Genomic DNA, 13,434 nt, shown 5'->3' with positions numbered 1-13,434 from the left:
GGTACTCAGGGCGGATCTCATCCACCCCCGGTGCCTTGCCACCGAGAAGCTTCTTGACTACCTCAGTGACTTCAGCTTGGGTGATGGACGAGTCCACCTCTGAGCCCTCTGCCTCTGCTTCCTCATCGGAAGACATGGCGCCGGGATTGAGGAGATCCTCGAAGTATTCCTTCCTTCCAGGAAGGAAGTCAGAATTGTGTCCAATAGGCATGTTGAGCCTTCCCTAAAGGCTTTAACTCACCCACAGCCTAGCAAGCTATTTATTAGCTGCCATTTTATTATGTACTACACATGGCTGTACAGGATGGCTGAATGAGCTTTTGGTTGTGTTATTTCTAAAGTCTGTTTTTTAAATGAATAATCTCAGCAGCTGCAGCATTCAGTATGAATGAAACTACTCAAAACGTTCTCTGCTGTCACCTGTTGTTGAATATTATATATGCCTATTGATCCATATTACGGTTATAAAATTTATAAAGTGTTAGAAACAACCTCTCCACAGCTGCTCAAGCCTTGTTTGCTGAAATTCAGTTTCACATGAATTGTAGACTTTTCAAGTGGTGCTGTATTTCAAATTCATGGTGGGTTTTTGAATTTTTTAGTTTATTTTAAAGTTGCAGCCTTTAAATTTGAGCGAAATTAACAGAAACCAGGCTGTGTATTCTTGCCTGGGGAGGCTGCTGGGGTGACAACAGACGAAGTGTGATGTTTTCTTTGTGACTGAACAGATGCTCGGAGGAGTGTGTTGGCTTTGAGTGGTTATTGAATTGAGGGAGTGCAAGCAAAGCAGGCAAGCTTTGGTTCTATGTTCTCTTCGGACAAACGTCCGTAGCTCTTGAGAGGAAGGAAGTCAGAATTGTGTCCAATAGGCATGTTGAAGCAGTCCATCTAAACCGGCTTTGGTTTAAAGTGAACCTAGAAGATATTCTAGGTCAAGAAGAAGTGTCACTAGGGAGATGAGGAAGGTTTAGTTATATTGTTCAGAAGAGAACTGGATTTCTTTTACAGCTTAATTTAAAATTAAATTACATAGCAATAGCAACAGTTTCCTCCTTAGGGATCTTTCAGGTGTAATGATGTATTTACACTGTGATTTTGCTAAAACTGCACATGTTGCACATAACAGCACAAAACATTTACCTCTTGTACTTTCTCCCCCTTGAGGTTGACAGCTATCATGACAATGTGTTAAAACATACTTGGCGATTAAAAGTACTATAGGACGGCTATGTTATGGTTTTTCACAACAGTGTTGTTCATTTCAGATGAAATGGAGTTTGTAATGGGTTCATGGTGAAGGTTACTGCTGTGTTGCAGAGTCGAGGTTATTACTGAGGTCAGTAACACTGTATGAAGGCTGAAGTCTCTGAGTTTAGCTCAAGAATGAATCAAAACCATTTCAGCTGTAATTAAAACAGTGATGTGTCTGATTTGTCTTAGGATGAACCTGATTAACATTTAAGACTGTTTCTCAGTTCTAACTGATATGACTACGCCTTTGACTTAGCTGATGCCTGCAGCTGGAAGCAGAATGACCTGGCTGCCCGGACAGTTGGTGAGAATTATGTTATGTTATGCTCCTCTGGATGTCAGGTGGTTTCACGTGAAGTTCCCTCTTTAGTCATAGTGTCCTAAAACCCCCCTGACTTTTATGTAAAATAGTATTTTGTAGTGCATGGTATTTTTGTGGAGTGAAAATGAAGTGTTCATCCCAGAAAAACAGAGGTTTCAAAAGGCTCATAAAATGCGGCCTATCATGTTAAGATAGAAAGTGCATGAGATGAAACTGATGAAAATGTTAAGTGTAATAATGAACTAACTATAGCTGAATTGCTGATGACAGGAACAGACCATTTGCAGCCATCTTTAATTTTAGCAGGAGAGCGCCCTAATGACACAAGCTGTTTGAATCTGCAGACATGGTGTCAAGCTCATGCTAATTTGCTTGCAGGTGATGTTCTTCTCTGCTCTTCCTGCTCCAGCCACACTCCCTTTTCAATTCACTGGCACTCTTATTGCCATGCTGTTCTAAAATGACTTTTTTGGCTGACAGCATAGCTGTGTGTGTGTGTGTGTGCAAGTAAAAATGAATTAGATGACCTTGGTCGCAGCTTATATTTATTATAAAAGATGTGCTGGGGCTCTAGAACATGAGTGAAATATGTCCTAAAGTATAGAGGGCTCTGGGAGTTGCTGTCCTCCCTGCCAGATTCCCAGCATCCACCTTGGCCCATCAGACATCACAGATGGTATCCTGGCACTGGCCAACAACCTGTGAGGGGAAAGTGAACGAACAAGCCTCTGGCTTCTTGTTTCACCTCATAGGGACACATTTAATGTTCTTGGCAAGGTCAGACAATAACAGCCAAATGCTGGAGAAGCTCTCAAACAGTTCCTCTGGACCTAAATGTGCCCTTAGTTGTGTAATAAATGGCTTGATCATGTACAGGTGATTATCTGAGAGATTATTATAGTATGCAAGTATTTCATATGTACAGTATGTAGGTATACTAGAGTGAGGATACCCAAACCGAGCCTGACGGGACCCATTGATATCTGAGGGTTCAGGCCAGGTTCACACAGAAATTTAGAAATTATGTTTGGGTCTGGGTTGGGTTTGGATGTGTGAGTCAAACTTTAGGCTAGATGTTTGGAGTACTCAAATGTCTGCTTCATTTAATGATGATGATGATGATGATGATGATGATGAAGGAGAAAAACGTTGTACAAACTCGACTGTGTCAGGTCCAGGCCGTGTTCGGACACCACATTCTCGGGCATGGGTCGGGTCCATCTACAAGAGGTGTCATATGAATAGTATTTCATGTGCATGTGTGTGTGTGTGTGTGTGTGTGTGTGTGTTTCATATTTAAGTGTAAGAATATTTCACATGTATGAATGCTTCATAATGATATAGCCTGAACACAGTTTCTATTTTCACCAGCATCCTCAGCCATGGCAGGTCTCTTGCATGGTGTTGTATAGAGGGGGTATGACAGTATGAGTCTGCCTGCCACATGCATGCACGTGCACACAGTCATACACAGTGTCTGACTAACTATGCTTGGCTGGATGCTTCATTAAATGAAAGGTTGTAATTTATATTGAGAACTGACTAGGCCACCCAGAGAACCCGAGTAGGGAAGTGATGAGGAGGTAATGCTGAATGGACTGACCCTAATTACTGAGTGGTGAAATGCTGCTCTATACAAGTTTGGTCTTATACAATTTTGTAGTTATCTTCAAGCTAAATGCAGGTTTCTTGGAGAAATAAACCTGGATTTAATAGCAGACAGGTTTACCATACACACAGTGCCTATGTGAGTTTGCTTTGGAAGTTAACATTGGGGTATCTGTTGTTTTTGTGTTAATATATCTTCTAATTGTTAAAGAAGTCTAACAGAATCCTCTAGTACTCAGCCTGTTCTTTATTAACTGTCATGAAGTGCTCATGCTGTAGCTGTCCATCAAGGCAACCAGACCACGAGGGTGTATCTTGTTCCATCACACCGACTGATGAGCAGCAATAACAGACATGATTGTTTCTCTCTGTAAATGCCAAAAATTCTATAGTATGAGCCTGTCAAGACAGTATTGAACATGCTCAAATGCTGTATTTGAAGTGGCTCCTTTCATGACCCAAGGTCTGTATCACTGTCTAGTCTCAATTTGACCCTGAGTGCACCTTTACATTGAGCTTGCCAGACAGAAAATCACACTTCAAGAGGAGGTTTTTATCTCTTGGACATTTTTTTTCTGGTAAAAAATGTCGAGGATCACCTCTGCAGATCAGTGAGCAGAACAATCAGCCCTCTGCTCTCATGCAACCCCCATGAGTGAAATATGAACACGGGGAACAGCTACCCATAATGCTCCTGCCATCTGTTCATTTATTAGTCTGGAACACCCAGCCCGAGTCCAAGCTTTAAGTTCATTAAAATTCATACAACATTCATATATGTGGAAACACTGCCCTTGAATTTGGGGCATTAGTGTCAGAGACAGGAGAGACCAAGCCGCACTAATTGATGACTGATGCCTCTGCCATGAGCAGCGAGCCCCACAGCCTGAGTTATTAGTGCTCAGCTGTACTTTTATAAAGCGGTGACATATTTAGTGCAGTTTAGTGCATTTCTGTATATTCATTTGTATATGCTTATGGCTTTCCTTTACAGCCATTAAAATATTTGTTATTGTTTTCAGTTGTATACTGTGTTGAATAGTAACTGCTGGATTTGTTTAGTCTTTTCTCCCATCTTAATTTAGTTCATGTGAATTCATGTATATTATATATGTATTTAATGCAGCAGCTACAGTATATTTAGTTATTGATTAAAATTACATTTTTGGAAACACCCATATGCTTCATGTACAATCCTTTATACTCACATATCTGTTCATTCAAAGCTGTTTAGCAGCCAGTTAGTTTGGTTTAGGATAAGGCTTGTCGACAAGGGGAAATTAGTTGTATAATAACTTTTCTCCTTTCTGTTTTACTTTCTCTTATTTCCAGGTTGCCTGTTTGAAGACAAGCTCTGTACACCATATGAGTTCTGTGTCAATGGTAAGTCAGACTCATATCATCTTTGTGGTATCAACCATCAGCAGGCCAACACAGTTTGAGCTATGGCGGCTCATTTCAAAGCTACCCTGGCTATTTTTAATAATTCAGGGATTTATAGATAGGTATTCCAAATATTCTGGGTATCTTGTTGTTTCAGCTAAGTCTGGCAAACATCTGGGAGTTAAGTACAGTGAAACACAGCATAGTATAAACATACACTGCTCACTCTCATACCCAAATCATTACATACTGGCGATAATGGGTATGTTTGGCGTCCATATGAGATGCACTGGGAGAACAAAGTAACCTAGTTGCATCAGAACAACAGGCCTGGTCGTGCATTTATGCTGACATACTGTAGTATATGAAGTGAGAGAAGTCCCCATTAGTAGGTGGTGGTTGTGGTGGGCGGGTTTGTCAGACAAACCACACTTTTCTACAGGAAAGAGGTGTTTGATTCCTTTGTGTGACGTTGCTGTGATGATGTGTAACTGATAAGTATTTTAACCAAAGCTGTAATAATTTCCTAAACCTAACCACAAAGTTTTTGTGCCTAAACTTAATCACATAGTTTTTAGTGGCAAAACATGTGAAGCCCAAGGTGTTTATTCATGTTTTGTGAAGTTCCTTTGGCGTCTCATGGTGACGCAAGTACTGTACTCTATGGAAAATCCTGTCTCTCACATACGGATGCCAGCGGTACACTTTAGCTTCAGTATAAAAAAAACCAAAGGTACTTGGCAGAGGACAAACACTGCACAACGGCAGCAAAATAGAAAATACTGTGAAAATGAACAACAAAATAGGAAGGTATTAAAATAAATAGTCACTGTTTTATTGTCCAGTGGTTCAGTTATTGCAGTGTCTGAGGTTCCCCTGCAAACCTTTCATCATGGAAGATGGATGTGTTTGTATCAGTGGTTGTCATGACAAGTGTCTGCCGATGAATGCAAAATTTGGAAAGGCCGGGGCTCTTCACAGTGTGGCATTCAGTCGAATCCCACAGCAGGCTTTAATTTTGATGGGGACTGATAGCATGTCGATGTTGAGGATCACCTTCACGACAGGGCCATTGTGAAAGGTTAATGTATTCTGAGAGTGGATTTGACACAGGAGCAGTGGTTCAGGATACTGTATTGCTCATACATGTGTACCATGTGTTTTTGCCCTCATGAGGATAATGAATGCTTTGAGGCTATTTATTTTATTTAGTTTTGCTCACTTCATTTACTTTTGTAGATTTATTCTAAAATCTTTTTCGCAAAGAAGATGGATTCAACAAAGGGAATGCTTGCCCTGTGGCAGACAGTATAATTATAGGCAACACAGACTAACACAGGACAACCATTAGCTGAAATGTAAACATTTTAATCAGAGGAGCAGAATGACCCAAGGTAATATTAAATTTTGTGAAATTGCTGACACTTCAACAGGGAAATACTCAGAGGCAAAGACATGGAGCGTGTGGAGGCTTCATGTAACAACATGGAATTGTTGTTTTTTTTGATAATATTTTTTCATCATTGCTTTTATCTCTTACCTCGCTCTTGCTCACACAACAGCACTCGCATTACGCGCCTGACACTGAAATGTAATTACAGTGCTGTGCTTACTAAAGGCAAATATACACAGGCAAGAAGACTAATGCTGGATTAATCGTGCACTTAATGTGTAAGTAATGAGACATTATTTGGTTGCTTCATAACCCTTTGCACTCGGTTGCTCTCGACTGGAGGCCTGATGAGCAGCAGCTGCCACACAGACATGGGATGAGTGGGAGTAACTAGGTCTTACACTTCGACTCTTCCCCAGGTTCCTGAAGGAGTAACCTGGTTTATTGTGGGCTGGGCTAGCCGTGCTCTTCTTCACCCAGGCTGTTGCCATGCACGGTGGCTGAGGGGAGGGAAGGGTTGTGAAGAGGAGCTGCTAGCTGTGTGGTATCTGTTTATACAATTTCATATAAGGTTGCCTGTCATTTACAGCAGATACAAAAAGTACATTTTCACATTTTAGTATGTAGATTTAATGTGTTTTTGTCACCGATGAACAAAAAGACCTTTTCATATAAAAGTGAAATTTGATTTCTGCAAAGTTACTTAAATTAATTGCAAATATGAAATTAAAAAGATATGTTTGCTAGTGTTCACCCACAATTATCACTGGTGCAGGCAACTGACTGTTTGTTATATGACATATGAAGCTTACACAAAAGATTTTGGCAGATCTACCCAGTGGCACCTGCAGTAATTTTACAATGGTGGCCATGGCCCACCCCAGCCACCCCTTGAAGGCACCACCCAGCTACTTCTATTGCACACAGAAATAAACAAAAGCAGGCTTTTCATTTTCTAGCTGATAATTGATTTTATTGGCTAAAATTTGGAACTGTTGATACAGCAGATGCATGTTCCTCACCAGCTAATGCTCCAGCTAACACTGACTTGCACCTAAAGCAGCATCACTTGTGTTTTACAGGAAGGAACTTGTTAAGATGATCAAGACAAAGTTAGAAGTTAGAAAACCTTTATTAGTCCAGTAGTACAGTACAGTATTAGTAGTCCAGTATTAACAACATAATGTAATTTAATCGTTCATTCTTACATAACTGATAGATGCTTTCCCTTTTTTCTTTAGAAAAACATCCTGGCTGGACTTAAAAAGATAGTGACCTATGTATACACACAGAATCAAGGCTGTAATTGTTGACTTATTGATTTGTAGAGGATGAATACACATGCAAATATGTTTTGTATTTTATATTTATTAATTTTGAATATCAGTATCAAAAAGTTGCATTAAATGTACTTTTATTCAAGTTTACAAGACGATATGAAAATCTCAATCATTTTCTTAGGTAAAAGTGTAGCTGAATAAATAAAGAGTAAATATTTGGGGTAAGCTGTGAAAAGGTTCCTTCAGTATGTTCTTCTGTTCTAGATGTAATTGTATCATTGATTAAGCTGGTCAGTAACTATCCTCCTTATATAATATGATCTTCTGGTTTTATAGCTGATTTTGTAACCAACCACTTCAAACTTTATTTTCATCTTCAGGGAAATACTTTTCCAGTGCTCTTTTTTAAAAGGATGTAGGATTAACCTGAGGCCAGAAATACATTTTAATTTGATGCAGCTACCTAGAATTTGTGGCTTACTCTTACTAAGATGATGTACAGCGGATAAGTACTACATGATTCCAAGAAGGCACTAAGGTTGATTCTATTTAACACTTAAACAAAAGAGTTTTATTGATTGGTGGTTATTTTGCCTCTCCTTGGGCCAATATGGTTTGAAATATCCACGTTGTGTTTTAAATGACTGAGCTAATGCTTCTATTGACAGAAGCTTGCAACAAGTGCAACTGCAGCAAAAACACTCTAAGTAACCACTACAAAATCTATAATCCAAGCAGACTGCATTGGCAAAGACAGAGCGCCAAGGCAGGTGCAGATCCAGGGACAATCAAGCTTGATGTGCACAGTTAACAATCGCATACAGTGTACAGAATAAAAGATGCCACAAAAGGACAATAAAAAGACAAGCTCAGACAATGTGAAGATACAATTTTCTTCAGTCCAATTCAATGGACAATATGTTTGATGAAGCTCTGAGAGTCTGGTTTATCTTTAATTTATGTTTTTACATGTAGATTGCAGTGCATGCATAAATATGATTATCATTTCAAAGCCACAACTGTCACATAAAAAGACCAGAATACATTTATTAATCATATTCTGTTCACTTTAGCCAGGCACAGGTGGGGTGTCCTCTCTTCCTGCTGCTTCTTGGCTGCATTGTGCAGGCAGTAGACATGAATGGTGCACCGACTGAGTGAGCATCTGTATGTTCTGTGACCTGCACATGTAACATCAATTACTGCTGTGTCCTAAATCTTTGCATTCTTCGGCACTGTAGTGAAATACCGTTTCTTGTGGAATACCAATGGAGCTGTAGCCATAGGCTGACATGCCAAGGAAGTGATCAACTTGATCCACATCTTCATGGGTTGTTATTAAAAGTGTTTTAAGATATACAGACAGGTAAAACCTGAATAGGATGACAGTGCCCCTATCCATAAGGCATGAGGGGTCACTTGAATGGTTTCATATGTATGAAAATGATGTAAATCATATGCAATGGCCTTCGCGGTCACCAGATTTCAACCCAGCTGAAGACCTGGGAGCTGGGAGATTTTGTAGCAAAGAAAACAAAGAAAAAGCACAGTAGGCAGAAATCAACCTTTTTTACTTTGTGTAAAAAAAAAAAAAAAAAAAAGTTGTTTTGAATATTTATTTTAAAGCCAGCATAACATGGTATTGCTCTCTTGTTGCCTGTTCTTTTACTGTATGTACAAATGGTGAATACTAAAGGCTATTGCTATTTGTCTAAATTTGTTAAGTATTATTACATCTGCATGAGTGTATGGGTGTCTAAACAAATAAATGTATGCATACATAACTTTATTTTTAATAAATGAGCACCATGAGAGAAGTGCTGTTTTTAGCTTGAGCACATGACCCCCAAAATATCTGTGCACAGCCCTGACTTTAGCTTTTGTTTCTGTTCTTTTCTTTATTAGCAGATCTGGCACATCTTGGTGCATTGATTTGGACCTATTCATTTTCATGCATAGCCAATGTGACTATTCTAGTACATCTTAATTAGTCTCCTCGGTCTGTCCTCCCCTCCCTCCAGTGTACAGTCTTCCAGAAATGCTTCACTGACTGTCAGCTTTAGTGCCTGTTCCTGTTATCCCAGAGCATTAGCTTTCACAGTTTAAATAGCTTTAGCAGCAGCTGATTGCCACTCTATCTGTCACAGTGGGAGCAGCAGAGATGATGTCGAGAGTTCTTTACCGTTTTTGACTTAAAGTCTTCTTTATTCCTTTTAACATACTGCTTATCCAGACATACAGCAGCTCCTCTTTAGTGAGAATGTCACAGATTTGTAGGATTGTACATCTACTGACTGATTAATTTAGTGGTTCGTTTTATGCATTATGGATGAAATTGCTTTGCAGTTGCCATTTATTCCTTGAGGTGAAACAATTTGTCTTGTTGTGCAAAGGGGCAAAAATTGATTGATTTTAAAAATGTTCTTAAACCTGACGGCATATCATTAGAAAATCACTGCTCTGCTTGATAGACTTGGCTTCATTCCCAAATAGCCTTGATAGACTCACATAGATGTCTTGCACAAAACTGCACTGCAATCAAATATCTGATAACAATTTGTGTTATCTTCAGAGTTGGACAGCCCTCCATGAAAACATTTGTCTCTCCTCTAAGCCTAAAATTAAAATGTTGTTTCTAGCTGTCAAAAATTTAGAACTATAGGAACCATGGTTGGTTGGATAATTCCAGTACTGTGAATATACAATATAAAGTGACAAAACAGTGCCTCGTGGTTCATCTTGCATGTTGCTCTCAGTGAATCAGTCAACTGTTCTATTTGCCAATCAAGGATTTCTTTATTTTAAAGTGTATCTGCATATTATTTTTAACATACTAAACGAGATACCAGCCTAGCAACCTTGGGTCAGTGTCAGGAAAATGACATTATTAAATACATGTGTTATATCGTATCAAACAAAGTGTAATTTATTTATATAACACATACAAAAGTGTTTTACAGGAAGAAATTAAAATGATTGAATCATTAAGTTAATAATTACTTTATGGTAACTCAAAATGTGTAAAGGTGAGGCCTTTAAAAGTGACAGGAGATGGGAAGATCTGCCTCTGCAGGGAAGGCCATTTCACCAACAAATGTACATGAAGCTACTGTTGTCTGTCAAATTTTAACAGAATCAAAAACAATTTTTAGATTTCTGGCACACATATGAACATTTGACTAAATCATCAAGGAACCTGTCAGAACCAATAATAAGGCCCTTTTGATCTCATATAGCTGAAGAAACCTTCTGTCATTCAGTATTTTACACCTCCAAGACGACTTAAAAGAGACTGTAGACAATATATTTCACTTGGTTTCTTAGGGAAGTATAGTGGCTGTTCATAGTGTCCATTGCTGTGGAAAGCAGTGAAAGATGCAACATTTCAGACATTAAATATTTTCCTGTCATTTGTATCAGTATCCTCCATAATTCATTTCTAACATAATGCATGTTATCTAACTGGGGAAAATAACTCATAGAAAATCAAGCCTTATTTAGTCATCAGCTAACCATGTTATAATATCATCCGAAAACGTGGGCTGTTGGCAAACACTAATGGGACAGTTGATGTCTCGTGTGTCAGATACGTCTGTAATGATCTGTGCGTCTGTAGGTGGGAGGTTTTCCTCTGCACTGCTTGAGATCTCAAAATAACTCCTGAGCTTACTGTCGTCTGTGCTAATTTTCTACCTCCCACAGGCTTTTCCTGTACAGAGCTGTCATTTAATGGGCCACAGGCAGGTGGGGGAGAGGAAGTCTGGAAAACATCCTTATAAAATCTTTGTAATTATCAGTCACTGAATTTTACACTCAATATGGCACTGTAATTGAATACTTTCACTATTGATGCAAAGATATATGTCAAAAATGCTACATCACAGAGAAGATTGTGAGATGTACATCATTGGCATTGGAGCATGTAATCAGTGTTTGTGTATTCTGCATTGCCTAAAGTGTCATTGGGCATCAGGTGTACCAATGATATTTGCTGTCATTATCCAACATCTTGGGGCTAATTAACAGGATGCTGGAGTACATCACAAAGTGTTGATTTACATCATCAGATCCCATGCAATCACGGTAGCATCCTCATACATACTCACATGGTAGTATGTTTGATCACACACATGCTCTCACACACACACACAGGAGAAACCATTCAGCTCACATCTGCAAGATCTTCCAGAGGTCTAGACCAGTCATTGAATTATGGGGCTGATGGGGACTGTGATGCGGGTTGTCTAGCAACCTGCACAGAGTGAGGAGGGAGACCTGCTGATAGGGAGATTACCACGGTCCAAGATAAAGTCCTGCCATGAACAGCTGCTTATCTTTGTGCTGTCAGAGGAAAGGTACCAGCTATTGCCCTGCCCCAAATGAGAAGTTAGAACCACAGAAACACTACAGGTGCCACACACAAATACTTTCAACTGGGGAGGTAGACATCAGTTCACATCATGAGAGTCACACACGTGTGCTAGAAAATTGGGTTTGTGTGAGTTTCTCACTTGGAGTTAAAAGCATATCCTTCATGAACCTGTTTTCATCATGTTGATCTTTTATATTTCTGTAGATGGAGTGCTTGGAAGGTGCCAGGAGTTGGCTGGTGCAGACCTGTACACACATGAGATTTCTCCCTCTGCTCTGCAACGCCTCAAGATCCTCCTACAGAAACTGGCTCACAGAGGTACATGCTTCCTGTTTGCCTGTCTGTCTGAGTGTCTCTCTGTTCAGCAGTCTTGATCAGGCATGTACAGGGCTTACAGCAAATACTTGTCAACTGCCAGTGTGTGAAGCAAGCCAAATATACCAGGCTGTCTCTTTGGCTAGCGTCGCACTACACCGCCGAGCTACAGTAGGACAGGTCATTTGACTCATATTGGGTCATTGTTTTACCATCATTACCTAACTCTGGCAACCAATCTAATTGGTAGAACATTTAGAGCTAATTTTTTGGATGAGGAACTGTGATGTGTGTGGTGTAATCACATCAGACAGTTTCTCCTACTCAGTCAATGGCAGCAGGTAGTGCACTTGTTATAATGAGGGGGAAAGAGCACCTACAAAAATGTCTGTTATAACTAAATTATAGCTAATTATGAATGATGCTGGAGTAGAAATGAAACAATCAGTGGTTCTAGTTTCACAGCCTGGAGCCATGTTGAGTTTCCTTTTGCTAACACATTCTCATCAGCACATCTGATCAGATCTGTCCAGTAAATAAAGCCAGTTTTCATACCCATGTCTTGTACTGGTTGTGATTAACAAAGCTTTCTCTTGCTGATGGTTGTTACAGTGTGAATAACAGACAGGGCTGGAGCCTCCAGGCAGTCTGCTGTTAATAATCCATTGCTGTAAATGCTGAACAAATGGCCCAGGCTTGAATGTTGAACACTTCCTTAGGTCCTTGTGAGATGCCACCAATTTTATATTTAACAAAAATAGTAACACTTCATTGTTACGAGTCTGTGATTTCTTAGTAGAAGTTTCCTGGAAGGAAATAAGTAATTTAGTGCTAATTATAGATGACACAATGCACACACAGGCTTTTGTTTTCTTATTAATTAATTCTAATGAATTGCTTGTGTAACCTAGAGAGTATGTGCACGGCAGGTTGGATTGAACATCCAGAAATGTGAAAAATGTCTATGGAGGGGTTTCAGAAATTATTAAAATTGCATGAATATGAATATTTACTTGAGATGAAATGTAGTAATTCCTCTGTTAGCAACTGCTTGTAAAATCAACTAAACTGAAGAACGATCTATATTTTCCATTTAATTAGTAAAATAAAATGTTACCAAGCAAATATTTAAAGTCTTTGTGAGACACACCTTTTCTTGACACATTCACTAGGTTGTAACTGTAGTTATGAGCCACAGGGAGGCAGTAGACACCTGGACACAGATTGTAACTACAAACATGAGCCCTCTAAACATAATTGGCTTTGCAGGCCACTCTGAGCTTAATATCTTATAACAGGCGTGAACAAGTGTTGAAAATCATTAAGAGTAAGCAGTCAGCCAGAGGAAGTGGGAAAAAAAATAACAAAATAAAAATGCACTGATGAATATTAAGGCAGACGAGACCACACATTTATTCTAATTTCTGCTCAGAAATAAACAAAAGAGAGTGAAGAGGATGAGAAGAGATCCAGTGTGCAGTTTTTCCCTGCAGCATTTTAAGAGGTGTTT

The 13,434-nt window shown here is 39.3% G+C and overlaps 1 protein-coding gene across 1 annotated transcript in view; it reads left to right on the top strand.

Annotated features, from left to right (window-relative positions):
- The window catches only part of LOC109961468 (receptor-type tyrosine-protein phosphatase N2-like), a 66,637-nt gene that overhangs the window by 6,815 nt on the left and 46,388 nt on the right, over positions 1–13,434 (top strand). The window contains exons 2-3 of the mRNA XM_020602298.1: positions 4,514–4,564; positions 11,814–11,927. Coding sequence (XP_020457954.1) covers positions 4,514–4,564; positions 11,814–11,927 — 165 coding nt within the window. The remainder of the gene's footprint in view (positions 1–4,513; positions 4,565–11,813; positions 11,928–13,434) is intronic.

The sequence above is a fragment of the Monopterus albus genome, unplaced genomic scaffold (assembly GCF_001952655.1).
Source record: "Monopterus albus unplaced genomic scaffold, M_albus_1.0 scaffold55.1, whole genome shotgun sequence".
In the NCBI taxonomy this organism is placed as follows: domain Eukaryota; kingdom Metazoa; phylum Chordata; class Actinopteri; order Synbranchiformes; family Synbranchidae; genus Monopterus; species Monopterus albus.
This window is presented reverse-complemented; position numbering and strand designations above follow the sequence as displayed.